The sequence below is a fragment of the Capra hircus genome, chromosome 15 (assembly GCF_001704415.2).
Source record: "Capra hircus breed San Clemente chromosome 15, ASM170441v1, whole genome shotgun sequence".
Taxonomy (NCBI): Eukaryota; Metazoa; Chordata; class Mammalia; order Artiodactyla; family Bovidae; genus Capra; species Capra hircus.
The window spans coordinates 28,479,093-28,500,349 of record NC_030822.1 but is presented as its reverse complement, the minus strand read 5'-3'; the positions used below and the strand labels follow the sequence as shown (position 1 = coordinate 28,500,349).

Below are 21,257 nucleotides of genomic sequence, written 5' to 3'. Positions count from 1 at the left end.
TACCACATGTACATCCCACACACACCAATACTAAGCACACTCCACGTGCACACAGGCACCACCCGCCCCATACACACGTCATCTACAGCTCTCGCAACATAAAGCACATACGCACCACACAAAAACACAAGTGCTCCCCTGGCAGCCCTCTAGCCAGCAGGGGACTAACTGAAACCATGAGAATGAGAGAAGGCCAAGCTGGAACTTTCACGGCGATCCAGCGGTTAAGACTCCACACTGCCACCGTAGAGGCCGTGGGTTCGATCCCTGGTCAGGAAACAAAGATCCCGCATACCTCACCGTGAGGCCAAAAAGAAAAGAGGATGCCCAATCTGACTGACCACCTTCTTTGATGTCTAGCACCTCTGCAGTAATTACTGCCTCCTCATCCAGAGGCCCGTCTTTCCCACAGACCCCTACACCTAGCCTGCCAAAGCAAAGGTCTCGACGCCTGCCAAAGCAAAGTTCTCGACACCCGCCACGAGCACCATGCAGTGACTCCATCCCAGGCCCGTCTCTCTTGGCCACTGGAGCCCTGGCTGAGCGGTCGCCCTTCCCAGCCCTGTACCGAGCTCTCTGCTGCAGCCTCTGGGGCCTGGCCTCCGCCCCCTCCCAGGACCCATGACAAGCAGTTCCCTTGGTGACTCTACCCACCCGGCCACTTTAGTGCCACCAGATGCTGTTAAGCCAAACCTCCGTCTCCAGCCAGACCCGCTCTGACCCCACAGCCACTAGCCTTGGGACATGCGTACTCCAATGTCCCCAGATTCCTCAGACAAGTCCCAAACAGACTTCCTGTCTGCCCACACCTGTTCCTCGCCTACACTGTCCCCGCCCACCCCAGAGGTCAGCACACAGGAAGTGCTCAAGGTGAATCCCAGAGATAAGGGAATGCACTATGTAAATTCTATAAAGAGACGACAAAACAAACTTCCTCATGAGGCAGATAGGAAGTCTTACCCCATTTTACAGAAGAGAGCCCTGAGTCTCGGTGGAATTAAGGGACCAGCCCAGGAGCAGAAGCTGAGGCAGGCTGGGGGCTGTGTGGGGAGGAGGGAGGTTGTGGAAGACCCAGCGCGGGGGGCTGCAGGCGGCCGCAGCAGGCCAGAGCAGGCCCAGCAGGATCCAGGATCGGCTCTCCCCAGCCCCGAGTGAGTGGGTTAGGTACAAAGAAAAGGAAAAGGCGTTCCTGATACGCGTCCTGTTTCCTCTTCTCTGGGCTTCTCAGGTCTTGGAGGGCGGATGTCTCTGGGCTCAGAGCGCTCAGCCGGCCCACAGACAGGCAGAAGGTGAGAGTCTCCCAGGCCCTTCCCACCCCAGCAGTTTAGCCTGCAGGCAGACAGGGGCTCCCGAGTGACCCTCGAGTTTTGCTTTCCAGCCGGGAGGAGGGTGCCCGCTTACCCCCAGTGAGTACTCATCACAGCTAGCCACCTCCTTCCATCAGACTGTCACATGGGAAGCCTCCGGTGGCAGCTGAAGTGGCGGGTGGGTAGAGTCACCAAGGGAACTGCTTGTCACCTGTACTTGCTAGGGGAGCCCCTCTGAAGCACCCCCTTCTTCCCTGCCCCACAGCAGCCTAGCCCAGTATTCTGCCCAGCTCTCTCTGTGGCTCTTGCCTGTCGACCAGGGCTCCCCATGAATCAGGCCAGGAAGGCAGGGAGCAAAGGCAGAAGCCGTCAAATGGGGCTTCTTGAGTGAGAGAACAAGATGAACCTCCCCCATCAGAGAGACAAGGGGCCTTCCTGAGGACAGAGGTCTTATCTCCTCTATCAGATAAGAGTTCCCTGGAGAAGAAAGTAGCCCCGACTCCTCCATCAGATAGGAGGCCCCTGCAGACAAAGTTAATGCCTCCACCCTCAGACAAGGTGCTGCTGGAAGGCAAAAGGGCTACGTCCCTTCGGTAAGATAAGAAGTCCCAGGAAACAGAAGCCACATTCACCTCCCCACCAGCCCCGCCCTCCATCAGACTGGTGCCTCTCCTGAATAAGACCATGCCTCCTCCATCTGACTATAAACCCCAGAGGGCAGAGAACGCCCTGTCTGCTGCCTCCTCAGCAGTTTTCAAAACAGACTTCATTTCAGTCTGAGACACAGAGAAGGACTTCCCCCTAAGGCAGAATTGGGGGAAGTCTCGCCCACATCTTCTCTTGCACAAGACCCCATGCCAACTTCCCATTCATGCCCATGACTGAAAGGAAATCGTTCTGCCATCCTCAAGACAGCCGTGTGTCTGGGCAAAGGTCAGCATCTGTCTGTTTCAGTCAGGAATGTTGACTTCTTGAGAGATGGTGATGGAGCCGACTGGGAGAGCCTTGACAAGAGGATGCCCAAGACAGGCCGTGGCCCCAGATCTGGGTGGAAGTGACCAGATGTGTGGGCTGGATGGATCTATGCTCCTGACTCTGCCATGAAACGGGCAAATCTTTTCCCTATGTGGCCACTAACACTCCCCATCCATTTCCAAACTCTGTCGGCACCCACTGCTGGCTAAAGTGGCAGGAGGCAACAGGGAGGAGGGATGGATATCACTGCCCTTCCCCAAGGGCCGCCCCTGAGCCTAGTGCAAGTTGCCTCTGTGATCATCTTCCCTACATGTGCCAGCTCCAGGGAGCTGCTATTAGTTAGCATCGATCCACAAAGTGCTTTGCCGACACTTTTTATGAGCTCAGCCTCACCCGGAGCCCTGGGGGCTAGAAGCAAAAGGCAGAAACTGAACAGGAAGCCCAAGTCCCTGGGCAGAGCCAGGAGCAGCTGAGCCCCAAGATCAAGACCCAGACAAGCCCAGGACCAGCCAGTACTTAGTGACTGTTAGCTGAAGAGTATTGGCTGAAAAGCAACCTGACTGGATTTAGTAACTGTATCTGGGTATATTTTCTTATAAAGAAATAGTAGTAAGTATTTTCAATATAACATATTGTTATTGTTATTTAGTTGCTAAGTCGTGGCTGACTTAGCAACTAAATAACTTCTGCAACCCCATGATTTCCCAGGCAATACTGGAGTGGATTGCCATTTCCCTCCCCAGGGGATCTTCCCCAACCAGGGATCAAACCCACGTCTCCTGCATTACAGGCAGATTTTTTTTTACCACTGACCCACCTGGTCAGGTGCTATTCTAAATATTATATTTAACTCATTTAATCCTCACAAGCACCCTGTAAGGTAGGTACTCTCACTCCCCACTCTATATATGATGAAACACAGAGAAATTAAATTACTTTCTCAAAGTCACAGAGCAGAAATAAGAAATAGAAGCAGTTCAAACCATCTACTTGATATATGAGGAAGTAAAAATAGAGTAACAACACTTCTGGGTTTTAAAAGAATTAGATACTGTTGAAAGGAACAATTTATCCTAAGTGTGCTCCAAACCAAATACTTTCATTATTGGTCATCCTGCGGTATAGTTCCAATGTAAGAGGGTCTCTGAAATAGCTGCGTTACAGATGTGAAATGCGCACCTGTCATCTCAAAATCATGAAGAAGTTACCCTTCTTTTGAAACTTTTAACTGAGTAGTTTTATTAAACTTGAGAAAACAAACCCCCAAAACCACAATAACAATATTTTAAGATTTATCATGTATTTTTTGTCATATGCTAAGTATTTGATCTATTCCTCCTGTTTAATCTTGAGGACAACTCAAGTAGGAAAAAAGCATTATTCCTTCTAGGGGCCCTTTACCAAGCCTCCAGGGTGAGTGCACTATCTCGTACACCTCCTGTGCGGGCGTGATCCAGTGGGAGTTTGCCCCCCAGGATGGGAGCTGCTCCAGGGCAGGGAGGACTGTGCGCAAACAAGGGGCAACATAAAGGAGTTATGGGCTGGGGTTAGGCAGGCCTGCTGCCTCATCAGCCTGTGCTTTAGCCGTCTAGTGTTCAGTGAGGCGCTGGCACACAGTTAGAGCTCTGTCAGTGGTGACGATACTTACCATCATCACTACCCCCCACGAGAAACACACTTGTTGGGGACAGGTCCCTGATGGACAGGGTTCAGCTGGATCACTGGCTCTCAGTGAGGGTCACGTTACCTCGTATGGATCTGGGCAGCAGAGAGGAGGTGATGGGTATGAAGAGTTTCTGGGAGGCCAGAGTGCTGGGCAGAGACCAAGGCCTGGTATTACTGAGCATTTTTAAGACATGCATTTCCATTACTTCCAAGAACACACAGGCTCTCAGACGAGGTGAGCACAGTGAGGCCAGCCAAGAGCAGCTGCGCTCGGTGAGACAGCAAGCAGGGAGGGGCATTCTGGGGCATCTCTGAAACTCTCCCCTTGGTAAGCCCCCTTCCACCTGCTCCTCACATGTCTTTGGGGGTAAGGGTGGGTGCAAGAAACCTGCTGGGAGGATCAGTGCTAGGCCTTAGCCACCAACCTGTCTGGAGCGACAGCTCAGTACTAGCTCCACCTTCCCCAACCTGGAGACTCTGGTCATCTCTCCTCAAACCCCAGGAAGACCATGCAAATGTTGAAGGAAATGGAAGAGAATAATTGGGAACAGATCTCTACCATGGCACTCCATGGCTCCTCACCTCACCTATCCTCACCTAGGTAAGACCACCTCCAGGGTGTGGAGGGGAATGAGTGGGCTGATGTCTGCCTATGCCTGGAACATAAGCCAAGTTCACCGCATGGTAGGACTAGGGCACTGAGAGGCACCAGAAGTGCCAGGATGAACAAGGCTGTCCAGGGCTCTGGGGAGACAGGGGGAAACAGAAAGGAGGTGGAGGCACCTTTGGCCACCATGCCGCATCTCCCAACATGTATCCGCCCTCTCTGTGTATCTGGTGGGCCTGAGGCACTGGGATATGAGCCTGCTGGGGATCCTGGAGTGTGAGTGAAAGCTGCTCAGTCATGTCCAACTGTTTGTGACCCCATGGACTATACAGTCCACGGAATTCTCCAGGCCGGAATACTGGAATGGGTAGTCTTCCCCTTCTCCATGGGATCTTCCCAACCCAGGCATCAAACCCAGGTCTCCCACATTGCAAGCAGATTCTTTACCAGCTGAGCCACAAGGGAAGCCCCAGAATACTGGAGTGGGTAGCCTATTCCTTCTCCAGCAGATCTTCCCGACCTAGGAATTGAACTGGGGTCTCCTGTATTGCAGGCGGACTCTTTACCAACTGACCTATGAGGGCAGCCCAGAGTGTGGTAGGTGAGCTTATGGAATACGCTCCTTAGGGCCTAAACAGCCTCTCCCCCTCCGTTGGCTCAGGTTTCACTCTCTTCCGGAAACGTCATGGCCAACATGGCCCTTTGCTATCCTGATTATGTGTAGGAGGTCCTGGGCAGCAGGCATGAGTATGCGCATCACAGAAAGTGAAGGGCTCTTATGCATGGATGAATGGCCACCTGCTTTGGGCAGAGTCCCTGAATCTGACTGAGTCCATCATGGGAATCTGCTCGATTCTAAGGACTGGACTGTCGCATGGGGACTTTGCCAAGGCCAGACTCCAGGAGGTCAGCTCCTCAGCGCCTTCACCATCCTGCCTCTGCTTTACCACAGCCACTGTGGCCTTAAGAACTGGAGGGGCCGTGGCGAATGCACTTCCTGCAAACAGCGGGGGAGGCCCACTGTGAACAACTATCCTTGCATAAGGCACCCACAGAGGGTTAGAGAGACGGTAACTCGGAGCAGGGAGCAGCTTCGCCTTCCCCAGGGGGGCAGGGGGCTGCTGAGAGAGCTACAAAGAGCAGGTGACACCGGAGCTAGGACTTGAAGGGTAATTAAGAATTTGCCAGGTCGTCAAGGTGCAGAAGAGAGAACGTCAAAGTGATGTGCGTATGCATGGAATCACACATCCTTATATAGCAGAGTGTACGTTTCAAAAATCACCATCTCATTTGAGTCTCTCAAATCCCCTAATGGTGTTATTACCCCCCTGACACACACACACACACCCACACCCACACATGCAAATAAGAAAAGAGAAGTGCAGTGAAGGCAGATGATGAACCAAAAGGTGACCAATTTCTGGGCAGAGGGAAGGGGCGGGATGTATGCTGGCTGAAATGGCCCTCTTCTCAGGAAGGAGAAGGTATTCCTCTCTGGCAGCAATCTCTCACTTGCAGTTCCTGCTGGCCTGTGGCATCCCCCTCCCATCGCCAGCATAAATACACACTCCCCCGGACCCCAGGGCCTCTCAGAAGGGGCAGCTGGCAGACACACGGAGGAGCAGCACGGGCCGGGGCTTCAGCGGAGGAGGCTGAGGAAGGGCTGGCAGTTCTCCAAGGCTCGGCCAGGAGGCCCGGCCTCACCCTCTCCCACTCCCCCTGAGCGCTGATAACCTCAGCTCTCCCTCTGTAGATCTCTGCCCTTCTCTCCGAGCAGCTGCCGCCAGCCTCTCCCTCCCCTCCCTCCACCCATCGCCCTCCCCAGGGAGCAGTGAGCTCAGCCTTTCCCATCAGCCATCCCTGGGAATGATGGGAAATGCTCAGCAGGCCAGGAACTGAAAGGAGGCCTGCCTCCGAGAGGGAGGGGAGAAGGGAGGCTTTTCTGAGGGCTGTCGGGGAGCATCCTCAATTCTGCTGCTTCCTATGAATCCCGGGCTAAGGGTACAGTCTGCCTGACCATAAAACACGCTCGGTAGAAGGTGGGATCCAACTGCTACAATGGGCCTCTTTTTACAGCTCGGGAGCCAGAGGCCCAGAGAGAGGACTGAAGAAAATGTGTCTAGGGACTGACTGCCATGTCCCAGGTACTGTTTGATCCTTTCACATTTCTCGTCTCATTTAATCCTCATAGCTACCCTGCAAGGAAGTGACAGGCTGGATCATGGCCCCCTGAGATGCTCACATCTCAATCCCTGGAGCTGTGAAGCTGTTACCTTACATGGTAAAAGAAACTCTGCAAACATGATGTTAGTTAAGGATCTGGAGATGGGGAGACAACCCTGCTTTATCTGGGTGGACCCAGTGTAATCACAAAGGTCCTTGTAAGCAGGAGGCAGGAGGGTCAGAGGGAGAAAAGGCAAGGTGAGGATGATGGAAGCAACAAGAGAAACTGGAAGATGCTGTGCTAATGGCTTTAAGATGGAAGATGGGGCCAGAAGCCAAGAAATGCAGGCAGCCTCCAGAAGCTAGAAGAGGCAAAAGAATGGGTGCTCCCCTGGAGCCTCCGGAAGGAACGCAGCCCTGTGATAGGACTCTGACATCCAGAACTATAAGAGGATAAATGTATGTTGTATTAGGCCACTAAATTTATGGTAATTTGTTACAGGAGCAAAAGAAGACTAACAAAATAGGTAACCCCATTCCCATTTTGCAGATGAGGAAACTGAGGCTCAGAGAAGGCAAGTAATGTTCCCAGGTTCTGCATGCTTCCCTCCATACCACACTGGGTTACCGAGCATCTCATGAGCTCTTAAGGCTGGGAGCCCCCTGGCCAGGGCACCAAGGCTAGGAGAGAGTCTGAGGAGGAGGCAGAGGTCTGTTGCTTGTAGCGTCAAGACCAAGGACAGAGGAGAGATCTGGGGAAGGTAAAGCCCTGCCTGAAAGGGGCTGCATTGTGACTGGGGGCTTCTGGGGCCAGTGGATGAGTCCTACCCTGCCCCAAACTGGGAAGCAGGCAGGCATGTGACACAGAGGAAGGGCCCTGGCTATAAAGCTGGGCTCGGGGAGCTAAGTGTCTTCAGGATTAACAGAGATGAGATGAAATCCCCCTATTGTCTCTCTTTGATCTTGAAAAAATCCTTGGGAGAAGGTTCCATATCCTTCTTCCTACATTACTGGTGTGAAAAAGGAGGTCCTAGGGTTTCGTGACTGGCCCAAGTTCTCACAGCGGCTAAGAGTAGAATCTGGGTGTTCATAATGTCCCATATAACAAAAAGCATCAAACCATGATGAACGGCTTTGAATGCTGCATGCCTGACACTGCATTAACTATCATTGGCATTTTTCTCAGTCATGCTAGACACAGACTTGATCAAGTCCTTTCTCTGCCTCAAACCCCTTAACTGCTCCCCACAAGCCCTTCACAATCTGGCCCCTGCTCAGCCCTCCAACCCTTACTCCACCACACTCCCTTGCACCCCCATATCTTGCAACCACACTGTCGGTCAGTCCTCTGGAGCCATCAAACTTTTTCCCAGTCCCACAGGGTTCGGCACCCCTGCCCCCTCTGCTCCAGGCCACTTGTGGTGGAGAAACCACGGGTCCTGGCCATTCCTACTCCTCCCTGTGGGGAAGAGACAGAGAACAGGGCCAGGGGTCAGGATGACAGGCCTGGGAGGCTACAGCTTAGAGGGCATGGGTAAGCTGGTATTATTCCACACAGCAAAGAAACAGCAGCCTGGAAGTGTGTGGCAGAACTCCCCTGGGGACAGGCCCTCCCAGAGACACAGACCATAGGCCACTGCAGCTGAAGGAGCCTCTAAGAATGGCGGGTCCCATCCTTCAGGGCACAGAAAAGCCTGGACTTGACCCCAGTTTCACAGTGTGTCGCTATGAAGTAGGAGGCAAAGCTTTGGGTTCTGCCACTCACTAGCTGGGTGAGCCTGGCCAAGGAGAGAGTCGCTCTGGTCCTCCCCTCTGAAACACGAAAGACAGTGCCTTTCTCCCTGAGCACACGGGAAGCGCCTGGTGCTGTGAAGACGGCGATAAATGAAAGCTGTGTTCACTGCTGAGAGAGCAGGACCTGAACTCAGGATGCCCACAGGGGAGCTCACGCCCTCTCTGTGACACAGCTGGTGGGTCTGATTTAACCTGGGAGAGCACTGGAGAGGTGGGCGCTCAGCTGGCTCCAAAGCCACTGCTTCTGGGCCCTCAATGCTGGTCAGTCCTTGATCATCTCCAGAAATGGGCTTGTCAGCCTCATCTGTCTTACAGTTAAAGAAAGACTACCCCAGGTGAGCTAGCTTAGGCTAGAGGGGCTCCTAATTAAAAACCTGGGCTTCCCTGTGGTCCAGTAGTTGGGACTCCACATTGCCAATGCAGGGAGCACGTGTTCAATCCCTGGTCAAGGAACGAGCATCCCACATGCCATGCAGCTCCATCAAAAGATTAAAAAACAAAACAAACAGCAAAACCAGGGCTCCCACTTGCACACGGGCAGAGGGAAACAGGAATCAACTCTGTACCGAGTGCTTCCTGCTGGTGGTGCTGCGGTGGGGCTTATGTGTGTTCATCTCACTAGACCATCACCACTGCCCACCCAGAGGGGATTAGGAGGCCCGTCTACGGAAGAGGGAGCAGAGGTTTCCAAAGGGTGAAGAACCTGGCCTGTGGCACCAGCCGGCAAAGCCACGTTCCCACTCGGCTCCAGGAGGCCTCTGGGCAAGGGTCCATCTCTACTGCAAATTACTGAGGTTCTAGGGCCTCTGTGAAGGGAAGGGACCCAGACTGGGAGATGCGGCCCCACAGCAGCCTCCTGCTCCACCCGCGGCCTCTGCGGCCCATGTCCACCCTGCAGCCCTCTCACCTCACCTCAGCCTCCCCAGAGACCTGCGGTTAAAAACTGTGAAAATACCACAACACTGTCCAGCCCCACACCAAGTTCTCAGCCAATCCAGCTCAGATTTTTGCTCATCTGGCACTTCCTCAGAGTCCCAGGTGATGTTAGTGGTAAAGAACCTGCCTGCCAATGCAGGAGACATAAGAGGCATGGGTTTGATCCCTGGATCAGGAAGATCCCCTGGAGGAGGGCATGGCAACCCACTCCAGCATTCCTGCCTGGAGAATCCCACAGACGGAGGAGCCTGGCAGGCCACAGTGCATGGGGCCCAAAGAGTCAGACACGGCTGAAGCAACGTATCACACGTGCACACGGAGAGCCTTTGGGGACCCCCAACTAGGGCGGATCCCCCCCAGCACCCCCAGAGCACTCTCACAGCGTTCATCTCTTGTGTCTGGGTCCCTGCTCCAGCCCGGAAGCCCCATTGAGCCAAAGAGAGTGTATGTTTGCTGTCACAGCATCTCGAGAGATGCGGGCCACGTGGCGTCTGGAAGTTACCCCATACTAGCCTGGGCCAGGCCCCACGCCAGTCACACTTAATCCTCACCATCACTCTGGGCAGTGGAGATTATCACTCCTCTGTACAGATGAGGACAGCCACGCTCAAGAAGGAAGTGACTTCCCCGAGGACACTCTGCTAACCTGGAACATGCTAGGACCAGCTTTAATAATCTGTGGTCCGAAGTGCAAAGTGAAAACGCAGGGCCCCTTGTTCAGATTTCAAGACAGAGACAGAAGCGCATGAAACCAATCAAAGGTCCTCCTGTATTCAGGGCCCTGAGTGAAGGCACAGGCTACACGCCCCGGAGGCTGGCCCCTCGGGCACCCATGTGCTCTGACTCCAGGCCCAAAGCCAGGCTCCTCCCACTGAAAGGCCCTTGGGCATCAGACAGTGGTTCTTACACTCAAATATACATCAGAATCACCTGGGAAGCTTGCTGAAAACCAGCTTGCTGAGCTCCACCCCCAGGATTCCCATTCAGTAGGTGAGAGGTGGGCCTGGGAATCTGCATTTCTAACCACTGCCTTTCTAGAGGTGATGTTGCCAAAGCTGGTGCTGTGGCCTGAGCACAAAACCACTACCCTAAGGAATGCATACGTAACTGGGGCGTTTTGAATCCAGGGCCTCCAGGAAGGAGAGGTTTCAGGTGAGTTATCAGGGCTGAGGGTGTCCAGTATCCTTCAAATCATCCTCAGGCCTCAGTCTAAAGGCCCAGCTCTGCTAAGAAGGAGAAAAGGATGGGGAGGACAGGGAGAAGCAAGGAGGAAAAAAGGAAAGCTTTGCACAGGTTACTTTGTTAATTGTTGTAACAATCTTGAGAGGTAGCATCTATTATCTTTATTGTAGAGGAAACAGCAGCGTAAAGAAATCAACAATTTGCCCAGGGTCATAGCCAGGAAGTTATGGACACCACGACTGAACCTAGTTCTAGCTTACGAGTTGTCACAAAGCCTGCTTCAATCAGCTAGCCCTGATGTGTTCTAATCTCACGACCAACTTGGCCCAAGGGAGCAGAGCCAGTAGCCCTGTAGATTCATACAGTCCCAACCGCTGAATAACTCTGACAAGCCCTGGCACCGCCAGGGCCCTCCACACATGGTGCCCTTCAAGGCCAGGCCTAAAGCACAGACCTGGGACCCAGCCGAAGGGGCCAACTTCTGACAGCATTTCAGCAGGTCAGGGTGCCCACTCCCAGACTGGAGGTTCCTCCCATATCCAGGCCCTTTTCCCCAGTCTCCTCTCTGGTCACTTACTCACACTCTAAGCCCTAGATCACACACCACCTGTCCTAGGATTTGCACAGGCTGTGTTCCTTCTTCCTGGAATGCACCTGCAGGTGTGTCCAACTCCTATCCATCCTTCAAAACCCCAGGTCATCTCTGCCTCCTCTGAGAAGTCCTCCCTAAGCACCATCCTGCCACCTTCTGCTTCCCTAGCTGCTTGCCAAACATTCATTGTACAAATATTTACTGAGCATCTGCCCTGCTGCAGACTCAGTGCAAGGTGCTAGGAGGCAAAGGCCAGACCGCACTCCATGAGGTCAGGATACAGGTCCGCTTTACCCCATGAGCCTCTGCCAGGGGGGCAGACAGGGCAGGGGCTGGGTGAGCAGAGAGGGTTCTCCAGGGAGTGATGTCAGCGCAGCCGGAGATTTGGAAACGTGAGGACATGAGAAGTAGTACAAACTCTACACTCCAGGCCCCTGCCAAGTTGTGGGGAGCAGCTCCCTAATGCCCTTGGCAAAGCAGCACAAAACTACTACCAAATGAACGTAAGACATGCTATGAGCCTCTGTGCCAAGGGGCTGTGCTGACTGTGGGCTCCCCAGGAAATCAAAGAGAGGGGGAAGGGATGAACCCCAAGTAGGAGGCAGCCCTGAGTGGGCCCCTCTGCCTCCTCCACCAGGAGATGTGGGCTTTCAACAGCGGAGGGAGGAGGAGGCAAGGGTGCCCTCCCTCTGATGTCCTTGCCCTGTGGACCCCTCCTCTGGGGGCGGAAGGTATTAAGGGCACACTCTGGAAAGCCACAGCCCGCAGAAGCCCCAGGCAGGAGAGGGATGGCTGCGGCCTGCCCAGGGAGGGGAGAGGCTGGAGTGGAGCCAGGCTGGCAGAGGAAACATCTTGAGAGGCAGGAGGGAGGAAGGGAGGAGGAATGAGAAAGGAGGAAAGAGCCAGACATGCAAACACCTCCGCCTCCTCTTTCCAACCAAAACAGAATCCCCAGCAGACTGAGACCTGTGGGGAAGGAGACAAGAAACGAAGCTGGGGCCTCAGAGGGGCGGGTGGCTGGGAAGGCGCCCAGGGGCTGGAGCCTCTGGAAGTTCAGTAGCCCTGTGAAGCACGGGGTAGGGGCGGGGGAAGCCCCCTCCATCACCAGAGCCCACCCAGCTCTGTGCCCCAGGAGCCAAGGCTCAGGGAGGAAGGGGATGGGGACTCGACCTGGTCACTCCTATTGCTCCTTCAAGGACCACTCAGGTACCAACTTTTCCCAAAGCCCCTGGGCTCCACCCCACCTCCCTGGGCTGGGCTGGGCTCCAACCCCAGACAGAACACAAACTCAGAAAGTATTGTGCTGCAAAACTGATCTGATGGGGGAGTCCAGGCCCAGTCCTTAGAAGGCCCACAGACTGGTGGGAAACCCAGGGAATTCAAAGGAGGGAACAGTCCCAGGCCGGTGGGGCGGCTCTGGACTCCCAGACGACCAGGACCTGGCAAGCACCTGGGGCCAGTCCACAGAACCTAAGGGAGGTCTTTTCCTCTAACAGGACACATGGCTGGGATGGTAGTCAGGACAGAGGAAGAGGGAGGCATCATCTCTAACACACAGCCCCATGACACGCGCGGGCACACACACACACACGCTCAGCGCCAAGAGCTGAGGGGTTTCCAGGGACCTGGCCTCTGGGCCTTGGACAAATCAATCCCCTGATGTCTCCAGGTCTCTCCACTCCCTCACCTGTACCATGCAGGCGCCTGTCCCCAACCCCTTCCTCCCAGGGAAGGATAGACCTCCAAGTGGGTGAGAACTGAGGCTTCTGGTATGGCTTCAGCACTTAGGAGAGAACCTTACCCCCACCCCACCCCACCCCACCCCATCTCTGCTGGCACCCTCCTTCCTCAGGCCTCCACCCGTGGTACAGAGCCTGGGAGACAGAGGCTGCAGACAGAAGAGGAGGCGCCCTGGCACCCAAGAGGGAGAGTGGCCCCAGAGCAGTTCCACCTTCCATCTGGGGGCCCTTCTCTCCTTCCTCTCTCTCTGCTGGAGGAAAGCCCCGCCTCCCCACACACCCTGGCCAGCAATGCGATGACCTGCGTCTGGGTTTCCCCTCATCTGACTGACTCTAAGCTGCTGGAATGCAGGGGTTTTCTTTCATTCATGTTTTATTTTATTTTATTTTATTTATTTTTTTGGCCACACTGAACAGCATGTGGGGTTTCAGGTCCCCAACCAGTGATTGAACCAGAGCCCCCTGCATTGGAAGAAGGAGTCTTAACCACTGGGCCACCAGGGCAGTCCCTCATTCACTTTTTTATCACAGCGAACTAATCCGCCTCAGTTGAAACCTTCACTCACTAGAGGACATCAGTCAAACGACTCCCCTTCCCTCAGCCTATTTCCTCTTCTAAAAAGAGGGGACAACAATAGGGCTTATCCCATAGGATTGTTCTGAGGAATAAGTGTGCTTAGCGCCTGCTACCCAGTAATACATATTTTGCTGGTGTTGTTAAGTTGCTCAGTCGTGTCTGACTCTTTTGTAATCCCATGGACTGTAGCCCACCAGGCTCCTCTGTCCCTGGGATTTCCCAGACAAGAATACTGGAATGGGTTGCCATTTCCTTCTCCAGGGGCTCTTCCCCACCCAGTGATCAAACCCACCCCCATCTCCTACACTGCAGGTGAGTTCTTTACCACTGAGCCACGAGGGAAACCCTAATGCATGTCAGCTCTCAGTATTAATCCTCGTAATCAACAGATATTCAGCAAACCCCGTTGTGTGTCAGACACTACTGGCCACAGTGACTAGGGCAGATCCACGCAACGGCCCCCGCCTGTATGAAGTTTCCCTCTGGTGGGAAAGGCAGCGGGGCCTTGTGTTGCCCAACTCTGGGAGGGTGCACAGCACAGACCATAGTGCCTACGGCATCCCCTGTACGTGTGCAACACAACAGCCCCGCAAGAAAGACAGCAAACAAGGGGGCCAATAGTACACACTGACTCTCGGGCTCCATGCTATCAGGGGCAGGTCTCCACCAGCGTAGGATGCACGCCCATCAGCCTGAGAAAGTCAAGGCTTCCCTAGCAAGTGACAAGTGAGTTAGGAGCTGAAAAAGAAGCAGTGATGTAATTCTGAAGGGGGCCAGGGTGGGATGCTGCACCGAACCAAAATGAAACAAAACCTTCAGTGGGAAGGCTCTGGGGAAGGAAGGCACTGAGGGAGACCGGTAGGCGAGGCCAGCAGGGGCAGGGCAGCAGGTGGCCTCGGTCAGGAGGTGGATTTCACTGTCATAGTGATCAGACAGCGGCAGGGTTTCAGTGAGGAAGACATGCTGCAGCTGTCCTTTAATGAGCTTGCTTCGGCCACTGGCTGGAGACTGGAGGGCAGAGAGGCCATAACGCACACAGGGAGACTAGTAAAGGGGCGGAATTAATAAGGAGGCTGCCCCGGGTTCAGGTCCCGGATCTGCCATTTATTTGCTAGAAGAGAGATCGCAACAGCATCTGCTTCCTTGGGTTGTTGTGAGGATGAAGTATTTTTAATATACCTTTTGGCCATGCAGTACATAAGATCTTAGTTCCATAACCAGGGATTGAACCAGAGTTCCTTGCCTTGGAAAGAGGCTTCTTAACCACTGGAGCACCAAGGAAGTCCCTGTTGTGAGGACGACACACGCGATTTCATGTGTGTAAAGAGCTTTGGACAATACCTGGCTCATGGAGAGTGCTATAGTTGATATTATTCATCTATAGTTGATATTATTCATCCAGGTGAATTGATAGTTGATATTATTCATCCAGGTGAGAAATGAAGGTGGCCTAGATTAGAGAGGCAGCCATGAGAGAGAAAGAGTGGGACAAAGCCAGACGCGAGGGATAAGATCACCAGGTCTCGCTGGAAGCACTCAGTGGCCACAGCCCCATGCCAGCTGCAACCACAGGAGAGGCCCTGAGCTAGAACTGGCCAGCTGAACTCTCCCCATCTTCATGACCCATAGAAACCGGGAGATAAAGAGATGAATGTTGTTGCTTGAGCTACTAAGTTATCGGGTGATTAGTTATGTAGCTAACGATAATAGGAACACCTCCTGTTGAGAGTTACCTAGAGGGAAACTCCTTTCCCCCAGAGGGAAGAAGGTGGCACTTAGGGGCAGGGAAGGAAGAGGTGGTGGCGTGAGCCTGGGGCCTCTGAGGCCTCCAGCATTCTGCCCTCCAGAAGCGGTCGGATGACTCTAAAGCTAATCATGCCGACATTATTTACCATAGCAAAAAACCGGAAATAACGTAAATGCCAAATAAGGCGATGGTTCAATAAACTGCTGAGCAGTCACATGAGGAACTCTTATGTGTCATTAACAAACACGGATATTAGGATAAGTTAATGACACGGGAAATGCTGAAGGAAAAAAGCAGTAATCCAAATGTCATACACAGCTTAAGCACAACTGTGTCTGAACACAGGTTCATGCATGCACACGAGGATACACACATAATAGCGAGGATCGCAAAGACCAAAAACAAATTGTTTTGTAAAGTTCTAAGTCACAAGATTACGGATGCTTGCGATCTTCTTGTCCAAATGTGAAGCATTTTGTGTTTTTAAAATAATTCCCGAACGATAAATGTCAGCTCTTTTAAATGACCCCTCAAAACTCTGGTCACTCCCGTCTCTAGGATGACGGCCTGGTGAGGCTGGTGAGGGTAAGGGCTGTCACCTGCTTTGGTCATGCTGGTGTCCCAGTGTTAGAACAGTGCCAGGGACGTGGCAGGCACTCAGCCAGCATTTGCTGAATGAGGGAGTGAATGAATGGCACGTATCAGAGGCAAGGCGTCTCTGTGAGCACAAAGCAGCCTCTCTCATCAGCCCTCAGGCAGGAACCAGGTCCCACCCCACTCTGTCCCCAGGGTTCAGCACAGGGCCTGGCACAGAGCAAAGACCGATGAATGAACGAAGGGCTGAATAAAACGAACCTTCTGGCAAAGAAACCCTCCCTGATCACAGTGTGCCGAGCTCTGCAGGGCCGGCAACCGTGTCTATGAGAATGAGATGCCTGTGTCTGTGAGAAATAAGGGGAATACGAATACATCGGGGCTTTCCAAGACCCAGAGAGCCTGGCTTGGCCTGGCTCTGCCCCTCCCCTCCTCTCCTAGTTCAGCTGCCTGCTTGGTACCTCCTTCCACCACCAGGGGGGCAGTTCTGGAAGGCCCGACTCAAGATACTCAAGACATAGCTTTGTTTTTAAAAGGAAACTGAGACAGCAAGCTCCTTCCTGGAAGGACTTTTCTGTCCTTCTGCCCTGAGACAACCTCAGTGACAAGCATCTGGGAAGGGAAACCAACAGTGGAGACCGGGCTGGGATGAGGGGCAGAGGGCAGGTGGCTGGAGAGCCAGGAGGTGGGGGGGTAGGGGGGGTGGGGAGGGATCCAGATGTTGGAGGATGAGAAGGGGGAACAAGCGCTCAGCAAGATTTTGCTGGGGGTGAATGGGAGTGCAAGTGGCCAGGTGATTGTGTGTGTGTGTGTGTGTGTGTGTGTGTGTGTGTGTGTGTGTGCGTGTTGGTTGTCCCAGTGAGGGGGTAGGGCATATGACCGTGCAGAGGTAATAGACTGTGGATGGCAACAGAAGAGGTGCCCACAGGGTGGCAGCGAGAATCAGATGGTTTGAGTCTAGGAGAGCTGTGGTCAGACTTTGCCTGAGTGATTACTCGGGGGTAGAGAATACTGATGGGGGCTGGTCATACCCAAAGCAGGCAGGAGCCCAGTCCTTGAAGGCTGGAGCTCAGGAAGGACCACCTGTCCCCCCACTCCCTGCCAACCCCTACTGCCCCAGAGGCCAGCCCAAAAAAAGACTGTCTACTTTTTATAAATTAAATCTCAGCAGATGTGATACCTTAGGCCCATCCCAAAGACAGGCTGGTGAACTATGTGACTCAGAGGTCTGGAGGCCACAAGAGGCTGAGAGGAATCCCAGGGCACGGCCAGCCTGCCCTCCTCCTCGACAGGTAGAGGAACTGAGGCCCCGGCAAGCCCTCCCTCCAAGTCCAAGGCGTGAACCCCCAAACCCAGGGGGAGTTTTCACAAGGAGACCTGTCTGATCCCAGGGGAGACAGTGGCTGCTTAGGCAGCTCCGGAGAAGTGGGAAGTGATGAACAATTTTCATTAACAGCTGAAGCTGCAGGCGCGGCCGGACGTGAGGGAGCTCCTGAGAGCCGACCCTGAGTCACGCTCACAGCTGTGTCCCCAGAATGCAGCCCCGAGCCTGGCTCAGCAGGGGTGCTCAGTAAATGAACAAATAAATAAAAATGTGAATGAGCCATAATAAACGTAGCTAACACTTATGCAGACCTTACTTTGTGCAAAGCACTATTCTAAGCGCTTCACAAATATTAACTAGTTTAATCCTCAAGAAAACTGCTAAGCTTTCCATCATAAAAGATTTCAGTTCAGTTCAGTGGCTCAGTCGTGTCTGACTCTTTGCGACCCCATGGACTGCAGCACACCAGGATTCCCTGTCCATCACCAACTCCCAGAGCTTGCTCAAACTCATGTCCATCAAGTCAGTGATGCCATCCAACTATCTCATCCTCTGTCGTCCCCTTCTCCTCCTGCCTTCAATCTTTCCCAGCATCAGGGTCTTTTCCAATGAGTCAGTTCTTCTCATCAAGTGGCCAAAGTATTGGAGCTTCAGCTTCAGCATTAGTCCTTCCAATGAATATTCAGGACTGATCATAAAAGATTTAGATTGCCATAATAAAAACTTAATGATTCTCGTTTTCCAGATAGGGGAGACTGAAACAAAGAGGGGTTGAATAACCCGCCCAAGGACACATCTTTGCCCCCAACCATTCTTATTCTGGAACCTTTGGTCCTAACCAGGCTCCCAAAGTGCCGCCCACTGGACACCTTTCCTGTCACAGCCCCTCCCTCTACCCATCCTTTCTCCGGCAGCCTCACCCCTGAACACCCATATCTCATCTCCAGGGCCTCCTCCTCACAATGCTGTTTTTATTATTAGCAATTAAAACAATAATTTATTGAGGTGAAATTCACATAACAAAATTTACCAGCTTGAAGTCAACAATTAGCAGTATTTACTGCAGTCACAATGCTGTGCAGAACTACCACCTCTACTCCAGATCCAAAACACTTCCATCACTCCACACTAAAATCCATCACTCTCAAGTGGTTTCTTCTCCCAGCCGCCCCTCCTCCCAGGCCCCAGCAACCACCAATGTCGGCTTTCTGGGTCTATGGACGTATCTATTCTGGACATTTCATATAAATGAAATCACACAGTACGTGACCTTTGTGTCTGGCTTCTTTCACATAACACAACGTTTCCAAGGTTCATGTTGCAGCATGCATCAGTACTTCATTCCTTTTTTTGACTGAATGATGCTCCGTGGTATAGACAGACCTCAATTTGTTTACCCACGCATACACTGATGAACATTAGGGCCACTGGTTTCCACTTTTTGTCCACTGTGAATAGTCACTCGCTGCCTTTTGAGCCTCACCACAGCCCTGAGGGTGAGGACTATTGTTTCACCTCAGTTCCCAGAAGGTCCATTCCTGGGAGAGATAGTGCCATGGACTGAAGGCCCCTGCCTCCCAGATCACAGTGTCCTTCCTACGTGTCCCGTCAGCTGGTCACTTCTCCCCCAGGTCACACGTTTCCTGGGCATCAGTTACCACGCATCAGGCTCTGGGCCAGGATCGGGCAACATGCAATGGATGGCTCAGCTTGGGCCCTAGTCTCCACCGTGACCTGAAGCCAAGGGGTTCCAGGATCCAGGCATGCTATATCCAAAACAGGTACCCTTTCCTCCCGGGTCTCAGCTCTCCTCTCTGCAAAGACAGAAGATGGCCCCCAGCAGAAGGCTCCAGAGAGCTGCCTGGTGGGGCTGTGGAGGGGAACAGGAACTGCTGGGCTGGAAGAGGGGCCTTTAGAAAACACAGAACTCACAGTCCCTCCGTGGGGCAGGGCCGGGGGATCAGGAGAGCAAGGAGGGCTTCCCTTGCCAATCAGCCATTTCCCTCTCAGACATGAAAAAGGGACCCTGCTATTCCTGGAGATAAACCTTTTCTGAGGTTTCTCAGACCAAAGGCGGGGGCCAAGGTTCTGGGATTCCACATTCCAGGTTGGGATAAGGAGGCTGACCTTAGAGGCTACTTCCATTGGAGCCATCTCTTGGCATAAGATGAGGTGGTTATGACCACTAGAGACTCAGAGAGGCCGCCCCCTTCCTAGCCCTCCAAGAAACCTCGTTCAGCCAAAGCTGGTCTGTTAATGGGACATCCTGAGGGAGTTTCCAGCATTCACTGGGGACCAACAGTCTCAGCCCAGTCACTAAGAGTCACCACCGCCTCTTCACGCCCCTTCACGCGCGACAGGGGCCGACACAAACACGATGAATGAACGACCAATCGATCAAATGAATATTCATTCCCTCAGTGATTTCCCACTGTTTGTCCTCTCGTCTCTAGTCTATTGCTCTACACAGCTGCTATGGGAACCCTCAGATCCTGCCCCTCCTGCACGCTGTGTGTCCTTGGTCAAATTCCTTAATTTACACGAGCCTCAATTTCTTCCATATTTCTTCATCTGCAAACAGGGACTCTACTTGTGGGGTCCTGAGGAAGATTAAAAGAGAAGGCAGATGTCCAGCACCTCAAAGGCTAAGGTAGGGGCCCAGGAAAAGCTGCTGAAGGAAAGTTGTTTCTCTTTAGCCCCACCCCTCACCCCATCCCAGCCCTCCCAACCCTAATCCTCTAACCATTCTCTGCTCTTGAGGCTGGAAGAAGGAGCCTAGCCCCTGGGCCGGCCCCTGGCTGGATGTAAATGTTTATGCCAAGCCCAGCCTCCCAGGGACAAGTTATTTGCTTGGCTAGTAATTAATTGCAGAAGGCCCGGTTGGGTAATAAACTCTACTGGGGAAACATAAACAGTTTGCACAGAGCTCCAAATCCATTGTGAGACCAGTGCAGAGGGTCTGTGAGAAGTGGAATGTTCTCCCCAGTCTCCTCCCAGCCAGAGGCAGTGAGGTCACTGAAGGTCAGAAATGGGAGGACCCTTTTTTAAAAACAGGAACTGATGTGATGGAGTCCTTCCCTTGCTCCAGGCCCAGTTGATCACTTGATTATCTGGGACCACCATTATGCTCACTTTAGAGATGAGGAAATTGAAGCTGAAAGAAGCAGGAAGACTTGCCCCAGCTGGAAAGGGGTTGGGCTGGGAGGGATACCAAGCCTGAGCTCAGAGAAGGGAAAGAAAAGGACAGCCAACAAAAATGTATGTGTGTCCCCTGTGCCAGGCACTAGGACCTGGGGACACAGCTCCCGTGGCCCCTTGCATTCCAGTGGGGAGAGATGGATCTTAAAGGCTGACCAAAGACTGGTTTGATTACATGAGTGTTAAGTGCTTGGGAGAAAAGACAAAGCCTCCAGCGCAGAGGAGTCCAGCAAGTTACAAGCAGCCACTCAAGCTCTGCAGAGCAGATTCCACACAGTAGGCCTCGCAGGAGCACACAGTGGATGTGCACTGAGTTTCCGGCTAAAACTTAGCCCTCTTTTCTTGCGGCCAGTGCAGCTTCTTGCCAACCAATTCAAAGTGCATTGAAGGTGCTGTGCCAGGGCTGGAGCATAAAGGTGGATGAACTAAACACAACAGATGCCCCCAGGGAGTTCGCAGCCCAACTGAGGGCTCTCTCAAAAGGGTAAAGGATGGAGTGCAAGACATGATGATGAGGTTCACGGGGCAGAAGAGAGGGACAGTCAGCATTTATTGAGCACCTACTGTGTGCCAGGCACTGTGCTTAGCCTACATTATCTCATTTAGGCCTTACAGCAACCCCGGGGTGTTGGGGGAGGATATTATCACCTCCATTTGGGCAGAGGGTGGGGGAAGCATTATGGCTTGCCTCTTGCAGGATCTTAGTTCCCCGACCAGGGATCAAACCCAGCCCCTGGTAATGAAAGTGCCAAGCCCGAACCAGCGGACTGTGAGGAAATTCCCTTATCAACCCTATTTTGAAGATGAGAAAACTGAGGTTCATAAAAATTATACATAACTGTCTCAAGGTCACAGAC

The 21,257-nt window shown here is 53.0% G+C and overlaps 1 protein-coding gene across 4 annotated transcripts in view; it reads right to left on the bottom strand.

Moving 5' to 3' along the window:
• ARRB1 (arrestin beta 1) overlaps positions 1-21,257 on the bottom strand; it is a 78,196-nt gene that overhangs the window by 39,659 nt on the left and 17,280 nt on the right. Inside the window, exon 1 of one of the 4 annotated variants that reach the window (XM_013969748.2) lies at positions 961-980. The exons of the other annotated variants lie outside the window; for them this stretch is intronic. Within the exon in view, the coding sequence (XP_013825202.2) occupies positions 961-965 (5 nt within the window). The 5' untranslated portion in view covers positions 966-980. Of the gene's footprint in view, positions 1-960; positions 981-21,257 lie in introns of those variants that run through there. 4 annotated transcript variants of the gene reach the window in all.